The sequence below is a fragment of the Anneissia japonica genome, unplaced genomic scaffold, assembly GCF_011630105.1.
Source record: "Anneissia japonica isolate Jap-2015-1 unplaced genomic scaffold, ASM1163010v1 scaffold351_len699533_cov169, whole genome shotgun sequence".
In the NCBI taxonomy this organism is placed as follows: Eukaryota; Metazoa; Echinodermata; class Crinoidea; order Comatulida; family Comatulidae; genus Anneissia; species Anneissia japonica.
Genome location: NW_022685600.1, coordinates 283,683 through 299,178, shown reverse-complemented (window position 1 = coordinate 299,178; position 15,496 = coordinate 283,683). Strand labels below are relative to the sequence as shown.

Below are 15,496 nucleotides of genomic sequence, written 5' to 3'. Positions count from 1 at the left end.
TACTTAAATTTCATGAATAAAATAGGAAATTTAAATTTGCATAGCAACGGTTGCTATGGTGATTGAAATTGTAGTTTTTCTTAACGCAAGATTCATTTTCGATAATTAACGAATATTTTGAGTAAGTTTCACCAATTGTTGATGATGATTATTCGAGTAATGTTATTTTTTATATAATTTAGCTAAAACTATAATTTAAAGCGGAAAAATGGCGGCCATTTTGAATGCGTAATTTTGAGGTGTTCCCCCAAAAGGAATTTCGGGTAATTTTGAGTTCTGAACTTCTCAAGACCTATATTTTCAGAAAATATCAAAATTAGCCGGTAGTACTTCCATTGCCACCTCGACGATTTTTAGAGGACTTTTTGGCCATAATCTGCTCGCCTATATTCTTCGTGATGTTCTGATTGGCAAGTTGTTAAGTTTAATAGATATACCCACCGGAAAGGCCCATTCCAAATGGTTGACACAGAAAATCGTAACATGTGCGTTGCGTTTCGCTTGAACAAAACCACTTTACTATGACATCTAATCTTAACAGAGCACATAGGGTATGCACATTATGTTTAGTTACACATGCTTTTACGGATATGACAGAAATTATGGGCTAGTAGGTACACTGGGAAGTATTTCCCTACACTCCCCCAACATTAGTGTTACACTAACTTATCTTTAGTGTGAATTCAGTAGGGCCAAGACTAACGACTTAAGGTACAACGAACGAAGATTGAATTATAGTAAAGTGTCTTGCCTGAAGACACAAACAATCAGCTACTTTTTACTATTTTCCTTTATTCATGTTTAATGTGAAATCCTAAAACTTATACTAAATATTATTATGTAGACCTATATGTATTCCCAGCCTTCCATACATGGTTATGAAATAAATGACTACAGTATATGAACTGGAACCGTAGAGTTATTAAACAACTAGGGTGCTGACAAGATGGCACAGCAATGCAGAGTTATGTATGTGTACTATCCATAGAGATATAAGAATACTAGAGCGCTAACAGCAATGTATTCGATGTTCGAAATACGCAGATCTGTGTGTGTGTACCATCCAAGATGGCTGCCATAGATTCAGCCAATCAAATTTCCCCTGAGCACTATCATTTTCAATTGCGCCCTCAATTTACACAGAAAGTTCAGTACAGCTAGTTACCCGTATTTTGAAACTCGAGCGTTGCGGTGTATGGGTGTAATGTACACGATTTTAATTATTTTTAATATTTGAATAAGATGCTCTACTTGGCTACGACAGTTTAATAATTTGTCATTATCAATACTAATTATCATTAATGAAATAATATTCAGTCAGAGGACTTATTTATGGTAATAATATGTATACTAAGCCTGAAGGTGGCGCTTTCCTACGGCGGCAGCCATCTTGTATGGTACACATACCATAGAGATATAATAAGAATACTAGAGCGCTAACAGCAATGTATTCGATGTTCGAAATACGCAGAGCTGTGTGTGTGTACCATGCAAGATGGCTGCCATAGATTCGGCCAATCAAATTTCGCCTGAACGCTATCATTTTCAATGGCGCCCTCAATTTACACCGAAAGTTCAGTACAGCTTTTTTGAAAGTCGAGCGTTGCGGTGTATGAGTGTAATGTACACGATTTTATTTTTTTTTAAATATTTGAATAAGATGCTCTACCTGGCCTCTTTTTGGCTACGACAGTTTAATAATTTGTCATTATCAATACTCATTATCTTTAATGAAATAATATTCAGTCAGAGGGCTTATTTATGGGAATAATATGTATACTAAGCCTGAAGGCGGCGCTTTCCTACGGCAGCCATCTTGGATGGTACACATACACAACTCTGCATTGCTCCGCCATCTTGTCAGCACTCTAGTTGTTTAATAGCTCTATGACACATACACAACTCTGCATTGCTCCGCCATCTTGTCAGCACTCTAGTTGTTTAATAGCTCTATGGTACCATCCAAGAAGGCCGTCGTAGTAAAGCGCCACCTTCAGGCTTAGTATACATATTATTACATACCGTACTCGCGCGAATAAGCGCCCGGGCGCTTAAAATATTATTTTTTTGCACTTTCTGAGGGGCGCTTATTCAAACGGGGTGCTTATTTAAACGGAGCGCTTATGAAAACAGAGTGGAAATTGAGGGGGCGCTTATGGAAATAGATGAAAATCGAGGGCTTCATATGGGAAATTATTTTAATAATTAAAAATTCAAGAGGCATTTTTTGAATGAAATAAGGATTATATAAGGACATTACGAATGGTGGTTAGAAAAGATAATCGTCCAGAGAACATGGCTCAAAGCAAGAATGCGTGAATATTTACATAACAGCAAAATAGCAGATACAATTAGTGGTGGGTAGTGGTTAGTTTGTTGGCCATCGGCCGATTGAGATCAGCAGGATGGCAGGATCATTGTATTTTTCTCAGATGAGAATGTGCTTAAGGTCGAAAAAAGAAAAAGAGGAGTAGGACTAGACATAGACAAATATGTAAAAAGATTAAAGTTGGAAATATACTGTCTGTCCAGGGATCGGAGGTCTCATCTGTCCAGGGATCGGAGCTCTCATATATCTGTCCAAGAGAAATATCGTTATTTTGATATTGACTGAAGAAGAATGTGTTTCCACTCTACAGCTCAAATCATGCCAACAACCACAGTCCCAGGATGGATTGGATTATTGACTTGCTAAAAAGAAATTCTTATGAGGGGGCGCTTATTCAAATTAGAAGGGGCGCTTAAGGAAATTCGCGCGAGTACGGTATTAATAAGCCCTCTGACTGACTATTATTTCATTAATGATAATGAGTAATGGTAATAACAAATTATTAAACTATTGTAGCCAAAACGAGGCCATGTGGAGCATCTTATTCAGGAATAAAGTACCAAGGAATGAAAATTAAAATCGTGTACATTACACCCAAACACCGCAACGCTCGAGTTTCAAACATACGGGTAACTAGCTATACTGAACTTTCTGAATAAATTGAGGGCGCAGTTGCAAACGATGGTGCTTAGCGAAATTTGATTGGCTAAATCTATGGCAGCCATCTTGGATGGTACACACACACAGTTCTGCGTATTTCGAACATCAAATACATTGCGGTTGCGGTTAGCTCTCTAGTATTCTTATATCTCTATGACTGGAACAGAATTCCAAAAACTGTTAGAGCGCCCTCTTTCACCGTATTTATTCTAGCATGTGCATCCGTCCTGGTATGGTCATTGGCTCATTCCTTCAAGAGGCTGTTTTCATAGTTTTATACTTAGTAATTATTATGCTGGATAAAAGTAAATGTTTTCGATGGATGCATACTATACAGGATTTCTATGAAAATGTATTTAGATTAAGATTATTTCTATAAAAAGAAAACAAAAAAACATTAATTTAAAATACTGTTTTCTTTCATCAGGCATTCTTTCATCAGGCTTTTTAACACACTGCTGTGTGAAGCCTTCAGCATTTCCATTTTTTTTCTCTTTTTTTTTTTGTCTATTGCCGTTCTTGCCCCATTTGTTATTCCCATGTTTGTTGTGATGTCATTCCCTCCACCATCTTTATATTCCTTCCCCTCCTTATGTTTTTTTTTTTTTACCGGTTGTAAATTCTTTAGTTGGTTCGATGCCAGAACATTCACAAATCTTAAATAAATTGTCAAAGATACATCATCAATAATAAAAATATTATTTACCTTAGACTGGAAACAGTTAAGGTTTGTGAGTCCCTCTAAAATATCCACATTGATAGGGTTCGTACTTCAGGCTCTGGTTTTTGGCAAATGTCAACTTATTTATGGAAGAGCCAATGACAATAATATGTAACGGTATAGACTATTCAATCAGAACAGTAAACTTAATTTTGTATGTATTGCCCATGGGAATGGCCTATGTGGTATTGTATTGTTATTCCTACTTTTATTTCGTTGTAACTGTAAAACACCTTCTACCTTGTAGATATGAGCTTTTAATCATTGTGCAAGCGACTTTTATAAGTAACATTACCGGATTGTAAAGTTTTATTCAAGGTGGACGCGTTCGGTTGTCTAATAATGCAATATTGCGGTGGTGGTTGATATGCCAGACTGTATAACGCCCTCTTAATTTTTGCTTTTGAAAGGAATGGTGTGAAAATCGGCCCACTTCAAGTACTGTATGACCATAAAGTAAAGAAATGGTTTCTTTGCTCTATGTTCGGCAGCCGAATTTGTCACTAACCAAGCCGATGGAAACTATCATACGCCTATTTGATGTTGGAATGTTAGAACGCTATACGTAATTGGGAAATCTGCGCAACTCGCAAAAGAAATGCACACCTATAACATTGATATCTTGGGCATTAGTGAATGCCGGTGGACTGGATATAGGAAGGTCAAGTTGGGTACTGGGTGAGGGTATCCTTTTTTCGGGAAGAGAGGCCAACTTGCATAGACATGGAGTGACCATGATTAGCCTACATAGAGAAGAGCAGAGAAAGCACTAGGAGCACTACCGTAGTAAACCCATAAATGACAGAATTATGTAGGCCCTATGCAAGATTTTATTCCAAATTTGTGAAGCTATCAATAATACAAGTCTATGCACCTACCAATGAAGCTAATGATGAGCATAAAGATATATTGTATGATAAGTTACAATCAACTGTCGATAGTATACATAAGCACGATATTCTTATAGTAATGGGGGTTTGAATGCCAAAGTTGGAGAAGGGAACGAGGGATGAAAGTATGAGTAAGGAATTACATAGATCATGTCTTGGTAAGCAGACAACATACAGCATCTATAATGGACACAAGGGCAATGAGAGGAGCCGGCATAGCAAGTGACCACCAGCTGGTACGTTCCAAAATAAAACTAAAGCTGAAAAAAAAAATTGATAACGAATGAGCTGGAAGAAAATTCTACACAATGAGACAATGATCCAGGAATCAAAAGCAATTTGAAACTGAGAAATAAATATGATGTTCTACAAGACTAAATGTTGCAGATACATACATAATTAACCTGTTTAGTCATTCTAAGAGAAAAATCCAGATTTACACCAAGGTTACAGACCACAGATGATGTATCAATATTTGTGTTACCAATGGTGACAAACGGAAGGGGTAAAACCTTACGAAACTGTGATGAGAAATGTTTGCGTTTGCCTTCAAATCGTAAGTCTTGGTCCTTGAACATGCCAGATTCCATGACCAAAAATAACTCCATTTATAGAGCATCGCGTAGGCCTACCTGATTTCACTCATGTACTTTGTGATATCGTCACTGATACATGACTGTTAAATTATGTCGGTCTACGCATAATAATGCCAAGGTCTTCATGCGCTGTACATTAATATCCCGGTCATTAGACCTAGAAACTAATCACCTACAGTACAGAATTACACTATTCAGCTCATTTGGGAGTACTCTATACAGTGGTGTATCCTGGAGTCTTGAAAAGATGGACTGATGGGGGAGGTGAATTAGGGGAGGGAAATCGATGAGGGAGGCTTATTCGAAAATAAGGTGATATGAGCTGATTTTTTTAACTACTTGAGCATATTTTGTTTGCTCCAAACAATTCAGTAGGTGAGGGGACGACTGAAAAGGGGATTTTTGTAATGAAGGGAAGGGGTTTCGTGAGCCAAATCCACTCCCCGCACCCTAGAGGTACCACTGAATCTATAATATTGCAGCTATAAGCCCATTATTGGTAACCTACTAGATGCCTACGTAGGTATAGAGATAATGGATCAGAAAAACCAGGGTTAAGCTCAATTTAGTAGCCAGCTATTGGGACAGTTGTGGCAGTCATACATAATTTTTCTAAAGGATCCACAAAGAATGGGTCCTCATTTTAAAAGATGGGCACAAATTATGCAATTTCATGCATAAAATAAATCCACTTTTTGAAAAGTGGGTCCAGATTTCTCATATTTTTGCATAAAAAAACTGTTACATGCAGAGCACCACCAGAGAATATGACACAATAGCTTAGTATGATATACAATATGTACATTTATTAATATAGGTACATTATTACAAAAGAGAACTAAAATGATGGTGGTAATGAAACACAATTAAATACTTTAAGATGCTCGAAAACTTACAGAATTAGCTGTAAGTTGGAATAAAGACTGATGTCCGAGACCGGACAAATAACTTAATAAACTACAGCAGACAGACAGTTGATGATAACTTTCGGACTTTTAGACTAACTTAATGATAAGATGGTGTCCCATTTTATACATTTATGAACAGGATATGTAGGTGAGATTATTATGACACCACCACATAACTTTAAGGTGAATTTACTATCTTTAAGATGAATTTAAGAATGACATCATCTTTTTAAAGATGAAGTTGTCGATTATATCATCACACAACTTCAGATTCAACAGTCCCTAAACGTTAGCCTATTTGGAATATTGCCCAACAGGTTATTCGAGCAACAACATTTATGAGGAGCACTTAAGAATGAACTTTATACATCCACTCTACATTATGGTCAATACAGACTAAAATATTACAAAGCATATAGTAAAAACAACATAACAGTATTCAATATTGTTTTATAGGTAAATCAATATATTAGGCATAACACACCCCTCTAAATTAACTGTCGTATCTACACTCTTCAGCAAGAATGTTATCTTTGTCACGAATAGGCCTAGGTCTAATTTCAATATCATACTCTTGTAGAGACAAACTCCAACGAAGAACCATTTGGTTCTTGTTCTTCATTTTATTTTTGAACGTCAAAGGATTGCTATCGGTATGCAGCACAATTGCGTGTCGAGTTCCACACAAATATACATTAAAATGATTCAAAGTTAGCATTAATGGTAAATATTCCTCTTCAATTGCGGCGTAATTTAATTAATGTTTACCAAATTTCTTAGGAAAATAGCAAAGCGGATATAATGTACGCCATATCTCCAATCTGCATTAAAACTGCCACCTGCCCCTATATCTCTCGCATCAACATACAAATGAAATTGTTTCTCACAAAGTCTGGAGTCATGAGGACAGGGGAACAATTAAGTATTGCTTTCATTTTATGGAAAGCAATCTTACAATTCTCGCACCATAGAAATTTAGCCTTCAAAGTTTCGAAAGTGCAGTGAGGGGTTGTGCAATCGTTGGAAAAGTTCTTACAAAATAGCCAATCATCCTGTCATTGTTTTACTTCAAATATCCATCCAGTGCAAAAATTATTAATGGGGCTTACCTGGTTTGCGTCCCAAGTCTGTGATTTTACTGCGAATTCATCACCATCACATCACCTTTATAGTCAAAATGAAGCGCCAACAAATTTCTGATCTCTTATCAGCAATTTTCGGCATACTAGAGATATATATTTATATTATGTGTGATGTACCATAGTAAATTAACTTTAAAACATTATCTTTGATGTATTTACTTTACTTTACGAAGGGACCCTTAAGGCCTGTTTATACTTCAACGATAACTATAAAAAAAAAAAAAAAGCAAAAAAAACAATTGTTCATATAGAAAATTAAAAAAATAAGAGAAGTTTTTACACTAGAACGATTCAATAATGATTTATCAGTTACCGTAACGTGTGCGATAACAACATATTTTGACAAATCAAATCAGATGACGTCATAATCATGGGAAAACATTAAAATCGTCGTAGTAGCAACGATTTTATCGTTTGTCCATGGTTATGACGTCATCTGATTTAATTTGTTAAAATGATTTATTATTGCATACACGATAAATCGTTATAGAATAGTCCTAGTGTAAAAACTTCTCTTATTTCTTTTGTTTTCTATATGAACAATAGCTTTTTAGCATTTTTATCGTTATCGTTGAAGTGTAAACAGGCCTTTAGGGGCGAAGAAAGTCATTGATCGAGTTCCAGTCCACATATCAAGCACTCTGAGCATCTTACATTAGGTGGATGTGCGCTATATAAAAATACATTATAATTATTATTATTATTATTATTATTATTATTATTATTATTATTATTATTATTATTATTATTATTATCATTATTATTATCATCATCATCATCATCATTATCATCATTATCATCATCATCATCATCATCATTATCATCATTAATATTATCATTCATATTATTATTGTTATTATTATTACTATTATTATTATTATTATTATTATTATTATTATTATTATGACTTTACCTACTTAAATCCGCGAGTCCAGATACACCTCAGCCCCACCATGGTTGGGGCTGAAAAAAGAAGCGCCAACAAATTTCTCACATTCTTTTATCTAGAATTTGTGGCAATCATAACGATCTTAATAATCTGTGTGATGTACCATAGAAAATAAAACTTCAAAACGTCTTTTATGTGTTTAGGATACTTTACTTTATCTATTTAAAGCTGTGAGTCCACACCCATCTGAGCCCCACCATGGTTGGGGCTGAGGTGCGAAGAATAACACTCTTATAGAGAAATTTATCATCATCACATCACCATAATAGTCAAAATGAAGTGCTAAAAAATTTCTCATTTCCTTTTATCAGCGATTTTCAGCAACAGAAAAATAAAACTATAAAACATCATTGTCTTTTATGTCTTTACTTTACCTACCTAAAGCCGTGAGTCCACACTCATCTCAGCTCCATTATGGTCGGGGCTGAGGCGCGAAATTTGGGTAAATGGTACCTCTAGCTGGCCGAAAATGACACTCTTATAGTAAAGTGTCTTGCCTGAAGACAACAAGCGATCAGCTAATTTTTGATAATTTCCTTTATTCAAGTTTAATGTGAAATCCTAATGCTAGGGCCTAAATATTAATATGTAGACTTACATGTACTTCCTTACCTTCTATACATCATGGCTATATAAACTAGAACCGAATTTCATAAATTAATTGTTCTCGCTTACCAAAAACTGTTGGAGCGCCCTCTAGCACCGCATTATTCTAGCATGCACAATAGTATTTCGATGTTCATTGGATACCTCGGTAAGTATACAGTATTCCTCACTTGCAGAGGCCAACTTTATAAACTTAGTAATTATTATGCTGAATAAGAATAATTTTGTCAATGGGTGAATATTATACCGTATTTCTATGAACAGGTGTATTAAACTTCCTATAAAAAGAAAAAAAAAATGCCACCCATGGGAATTCATGTATTTTATTATTTTTTTTTTTCAAATGGGTTTCATGTATTTTTTATTCGCGATTTTTTTTTTCAAATGGGTTTCAGTCCTTTCAATTAATAATAATAATTTGTATATCAAAATACTGTACATTTACCTAAAATGCTATTTTCTTTTTATTCATTCTTTCATCATTTTTTGTTCACACACTGCTGTGTGAAGCCTCCGCAGGCATTTTTTTGTCACTATTGCGGCTTTTGCCCAGTTTTTTATTCCCATGATTTTTGTGATATCATCCCTCGATTTTTTTGTATTTCTTTTCCCCTTATGTTTTTTTTAATTGGTTGTAGATTCTTTAGCTTGCTCGATGCTAGAGCATTCAAAAATCGTAAATAATATGTCAAAGAAACATCAATAATAAAAATATTAACCATTAAGGTTTGTGAGTCCCTCTAAAATATCCACATTGATAGGACTCGTACTTAGACTGTGGTTTCGGCAAATTTCAACTTATTTATGGCAGAGGCATTAACAATAAGGTACGGTAGACATTCCAATTATATACTGTAGGTAATGAGAGAAAATATAGAAGATGCTCAGTTCAACAGTGAATTTTTAAAGTATTCATGGTCCCTGGTCGAAGAATTCAAAGGTGGACGCGTTCGGTTGTCTACTAATGCAATATTGCGATGATGGTTGATACGCCATGGACAGACAGTTCCAGTCTTTAGAACTCCCTCTTAATTTTTGCTTGAAAGGAATGGTGTGAAAGTCGGCCCACTAAAATATGACCATAGAGCAAAGAAACCGTTTCTTTGGTCTATAATGTCTAAACGATGTCCAAGTTTATCGAACTGATTATCATAATTACAGTATTATGTTACTTGCAATGACTCAAATGTATTACAGATTAGAGTTAGTACTGCCAAACGCAACAGTACTGTGCTATTTTAAAACTTAAAAAATTTCGACAATACTTTTATTACATTGAACATGATAACAAGGAATATAGATATAACTATAGTAATTTACATATTTGTAGAAAATTTTATTCCGTCTATACTAATATAGAAAATCTAAAATTGTACATCAAAATTGTTTATTCATAAGCAAACTATAAGATTAAATATGGATTCCTTGAGCCAATAGTCAATTCATCATAGAAAAATTCATTGTTACTTAGGAAAAGCGTCACGTGGCATACACAGACGTACTCATCAGAAGAAAAGTTTGGAATATTGTACGAAAGTAAAACTTACTAGTGAGAAAACTCTAACTGGTCAAGTAGGCCTAACCCATTTTTGATACTAAGGTAATAACATCAATATTTTCAAAAGATAATCAACTTTTTACACGGTGTATTTTTATGCAAAATTTTTGGATTCGATCCGTTAAGCTTCTGCAAATTAACATTATCGGATATTTATTATCTACTCCAGTTACGAAGTTCCTTAAACAAAATAATGCCGTACACTTAACTATCAAGAAACACAAAATTTACAAGAATAAAGAGGATATCATACACATACCGCTACATAAAAATATATATCACAACTTAGAAAAAGTTTAGATTCCGCTGATAGAAACTTGAACCACTTACTATTGATTAGTGGGTGCTTTACAACAGAATATTTTCAACCAAATTACACGAACAGTAGGAAATTTTTATGAAAGCTTAGATGCATCCAAATTAATTTACCTATTGTATTGATTTCGATACAAGCACTCATTTAAAAAAATATTTTCTAAGGCTATTTCTGGTGTTCTATAATTTATTTACAAAAAAATAAAGAATAAAGTAATAAATCAAGTTTATCTTTTTATCATTACTATTTGAGGGCGACTGCTGTTATTATTTTAAAGTGTATTTTTAATTGCAGCAGTTATTGTGTGCAATGCTGTGCCATAACTTTTTGCACCTAAACTCACCACCTCCTATTAGGATTATCAGGGGGAAAAAAGTGATGTGGAATGATCTTAGAATGTGAAACTAAATCCAGTACTTCTGTCCTTCTCCAGGACTGTCAAGTGGTATTTTCTCTGGCGCTGACGGGCGCATTGCAGCTGCTGTGGGTTGGATGGGCCTTCCGCCACCAACAGCACCGCTGCCGTTTCCAACGCCTCCATCCCTGTTTAATCTACCTCTGCCTTGATTTTTGTCCTTGCCAGTGCACATACATTCTATTAAGAAAATCAATCCAGCTGCAAGGGATCCGATTATCAAAAGCAGGTAAACCCCCAGTAGATCGACACTAGTAAGAGAGTAAATGCCTTGTTTCTCCCATGTTGTTAAATTACCACATTTACTATCCCACAAACTCAATGGTTAACCGATCATTCTGTCTCTTATACACATCTAGATGTGTATAAGAGACAGCACCAATTCCACCTCGTATTCAAAGTTAATGCCCTTCACAACTCGAGCGATCTCCTCTAAAAGATCCATGATGTAGCCTCTAAAACGTGCGTTTCCACGGTAGCGATCTGCATTATCTCTGTACATCAAGAACGGAGCTTGCTGTAAAATAAAACCAAATACATGCAACAGTAGCCTATAAAGACATTTTGTTATAACGTTCAACACAGCAAGCACAATTCCATTTACAGGAGGCCAATATGAGGAATTATCTGCGTTGCTAAGTAAAAGCTAAATTGTCATCAACAATCGTACAATTAGTCAAACTTACATATTGAGAATAATCCATCTGAAGTATTTCAATATATTAAATTATTTATACTGTAAGCATAATGGCTAAAAAAAACATTTAGGCAAAGGTTTAAACTAGGGAACAGTTCACTGTTCCCTGTTTAAACTCAATATTAATTTTACCATGCTTCGCTTTGACAACCGTATACATTAGCAAATACACTAGAAACACAAGATAGAACTTTCGCATAGCAAAAGTGAACCGGATATACGTCATATCTTTTTTCCAATATTTTGCAATTTTACGCAGTTTATCCTGGCGTACGCGGTGCCTCATGTAATGGGGCGCCGCGTACGACTGGATATAAACAAACTTACGTTAGTACACATTAAACACAATGCAATTCGGTGATACCGTTTTTTTACCCCATGCAGAGCCGTCCTTCACTTACCAATATGGACACAACTTTCAGCCGTCTCTCAAGTCCGAGTACGTACTTGGTTACGTTCAGACGACCTTCACTCTTCCATTCAATGTCGTAACGAGATTCCCAATGAGCCGGATTCTGGGACCACTCGCCACGCTGAAAGCAAATTAAAACAAATTATACAAAGAACGCTCTTGTGACAATAAAAAACATAAGATGAAACAGGTAGAAATATTATTATAAATTAAATTAAATAAATTAAATTACAACATGATGTTCCGTCACCTTCCATTTACATGCATCGTAATTTTTTAAGCTGCGGCGCCGCGAGCATCTCCATATCATGGTCGACCTCCTAATGACTCCATTAGTAGGAATGAACTGTTATAATGTTAAATTAAAAACATGATAAAACGCCAACGAATTACTTACAACTGTATCAAATGTTTCCCCTTGTCCACTGTACACCATTATGGTGTAATTCACACGATCTCCATTCGAATCAAAAGCTACATTACCAGTAAGACCTTCGAAAGTGTACTACAAATAAAGTAATCATTAACATTAACATTATATGAAAGTAGCAATAATGAAGTTTCCTACAACTTAAAGGTTTTAAGCATAATCTCATGTTCGCATCGTAACAAATAAAAGTATTTGCACGATGTAAATAACACATTTTACTTTGTACAAGCTAATATTATATTTTTTAAATATTAAATTAATGGAATTATTGTGTATCACTTAAAGCTATAAACTTTATATTTTTCTACTACATCGCGCTCTATTAAGTTGCTATAAAATAGCAACACCACGTGACAACGCAGTAATGGTAAAATATTGAGAGCTTACATATGTCAAGTCTTCATTCCATTCAGCACGAAGCGGTGGATCACTGTTGATGGGACAAGAATTCATCATGGTATCTCCGGGTAAGATGTTTATATCTTCAATATTCCCACCTGCACGCACTCGTTCCCTGTATCTGCGCATGCCATGCGCAATCGCCATCACGGCGTCAAAACTCAGACGTTCGCGCAAAGGCCACTCATAGAGACGCCGATCGTGAGAGCTCGGGTATGAGTACTGCCATTGCGTCGTGTAATTCATTTTGAAACGCGTCATATACGCACGACTTTCTTCCAAATCTTCAAGGAAAACTCGATCTAAGTAGACGTCCTACAAATTAAAGAAATAAAAATAATTAGGCCTGCATTATAGGCCCGCTAATATGAAATGCCCGTAATATAAAAACATTTAAAAATCGTACATATTGACCACGCACTTTATTATCAACCGATAAACAGCTGGTCTCGGTATATGCGTGCACTTGCCTGAACAATGAACTAAAAGAAACCAAAAGAAACTCACTATGTTGCCAACAATCCAGTGATGCTGATCGCTGACTACTCCTTCCTCAAGGCCCTACATCAAAATAAACAAATATTAAACATGTTACCTGTACTTGTAAACTGGGTATTATACGAATGATGGAGCGGGAAAGAGAAACAAGAACGCGCTTACAAAACGACCTGCGGTAAGTTTAAAATGGTTTAATGAATGAAAAGTTGAAAAATTTACACGACTGTACTCCGATCTTTAAACCTTTCAGACAAATAAATGTATTTTATGTTTGCATATTCTGAGAAAGAAAATCGGCGTGTCCGTCAGCGTATCATCAGAGTAGCCATTGTAAACCTTACGAAAGATGATGCATTATATTAAATGTATATCAGCCTGTTTGAAAAATACACATTAATATGCGCACTCTTGCTTTCTATAGCGAATATTTACTTGGAAGCTGCATACAGTATGTTATCGTCTGTACAGTATGTATTGAGATTTATAGTTTTTGGATAACAGTTATTGGTTAGTAAAGATTAACACCTGATAAAGTTAATACTGCTTTATAATAATAATAATAATAATAATAATAATAATAATAATAATAATAATAATAATAATAATAATAATAATAATAATAATAATAATAATAATAATAATGTCGTTATTATATAGCGCTTCACGCACAAAGCCTCTAAGCGATTCACATTACTACCCCGGTCATTGGATCAAACACATAAGGAACACATACTGAATACCAAATTAAATTATATTATTGTTCCATAATAAAAATTATTATTCCATAATAAACTACATGATGATTGTAAAAAAAAATTATGATTGTTTGTTTTACCTTAACACCTAAGCATGTGCATTTAACGAAACTTGTTTAGTCAAAAAAAATTTAGGCACACCGGTTTCTTACCATTTCCATGATTTTACGTGTTGTTTTCTCAGTCGAAGTGTAAAGGAATATGTTGCGAATTTCCTCCTCCCTAATGAAATCCACAATGCGGTTAAAGTTATTATCATACTTTCGTAGAGTGATGTTCCACTTGTAAATGTTTCCGGCACTGATGACGTCTTCCAGGTTTGCGTAAACTAAGGAAAAACACATTTGAAAAAAGATTATCCATACTCGAATTCGAACCAAATACAGTAATGTTTTTAAAATCCCTATTCAGTTGATCTGCCACAAAAACTCAATGCGAAGAAAAGAAATATTAAGCTAAGAAGAATGAAGTAGTAGGCCTATATCTATCATACATATAAAAATTGATCTAGCAACTGCGCGTGCATTATAAATAGGCGCGGGCCTAGAATCCGTACTCATAGAGTTTCACACTGATTAACATTGCACCATAGAGTATAGGCCAGTTTGATTATCATTCGAATTTAAACAAAATCTATTTCGGACTAAAAAAAACTCAATGGTTAACCGATCATTTGTTTATTTTCGGTTCTATATACACCTCTTCAGACAGATATATTTTACTTACTTTGATCGGTATCATAAATGATCATGAAGTTTCTCCAGTTGAAATAGATGAGCATATCAAGAAAGAATTCGCTGATATCAGACGGGGAAGGGTACATCTTGAAAGCCACTGAACCAGACCTCAAGCTACCGGGATCCAAGCTGAACACAGGGCTGGTTGCATGGCTAGCCATTGCAGCAATGTCACCACACATGGGGCACACGTCTTCCGGAAGGATCAATGCAGATACACGTTCTGTTTGCACCATTGTGTTGCAGACTAGATACAAGATCAGATAATAATCATCATATAGAGAAAAGTCATTAGCAACATGGTGTTGTATGTAGGAATAATATTACGGTACCCCACAAACACCACTATACAACTGATAGCGTATCAAATTGAACCGCACCTGATACTATATTTTACTATTTTTTTCCTATTTTTACTATAGTTATATATTTTTACCTTTGTTATATGACATTCATCAAGAACTAGTGCTCAACTACG

General features: G+C 35.1%; 2 protein-coding genes across 2 annotated transcripts in view; both read right to left on the bottom strand.

The window, feature by feature from the left end:
* LOC117111472 (glutamate receptor 2-like) overlaps positions 1-11,216 on the bottom strand; it is a 39,934-nt gene extending 28,718 nt beyond the window's left edge. The window contains exon 1 of the mRNA XM_033254397.1: positions 11,093-11,216. Coding sequence (XP_033110288.1) covers positions 11,093-11,216 — 124 coding nt within the window. The remainder of the gene's footprint in view (positions 1-11,092) is intronic.
* Positions 11,217-11,445: 229 nt separating this feature from the next.
* LOC117111461 (glutamate receptor 3-like) overlaps positions 11,446-15,496 on the bottom strand; it is a 7,724-nt gene continuing 3,673 nt past the window's right edge. The window contains exons 3-9 of the mRNA XM_033254386.1: positions 15,008-15,265; positions 14,434-14,609; positions 13,536-13,589; positions 13,017-13,343; positions 12,597-12,704; positions 12,189-12,320; positions 11,446-11,607 (exon numbers count right to left, since the gene is read on the bottom strand). Coding sequence (XP_033110277.1) covers positions 11,446-11,607; positions 12,189-12,320; positions 12,597-12,704; positions 13,017-13,343; positions 13,536-13,589; positions 14,434-14,609; positions 15,008-15,265 — 1,217 coding nt within the window. The remainder of the gene's footprint in view (positions 11,608-12,188; positions 12,321-12,596; positions 12,705-13,016; positions 13,344-13,535; positions 13,590-14,433; positions 14,610-15,007; positions 15,266-15,496) is intronic.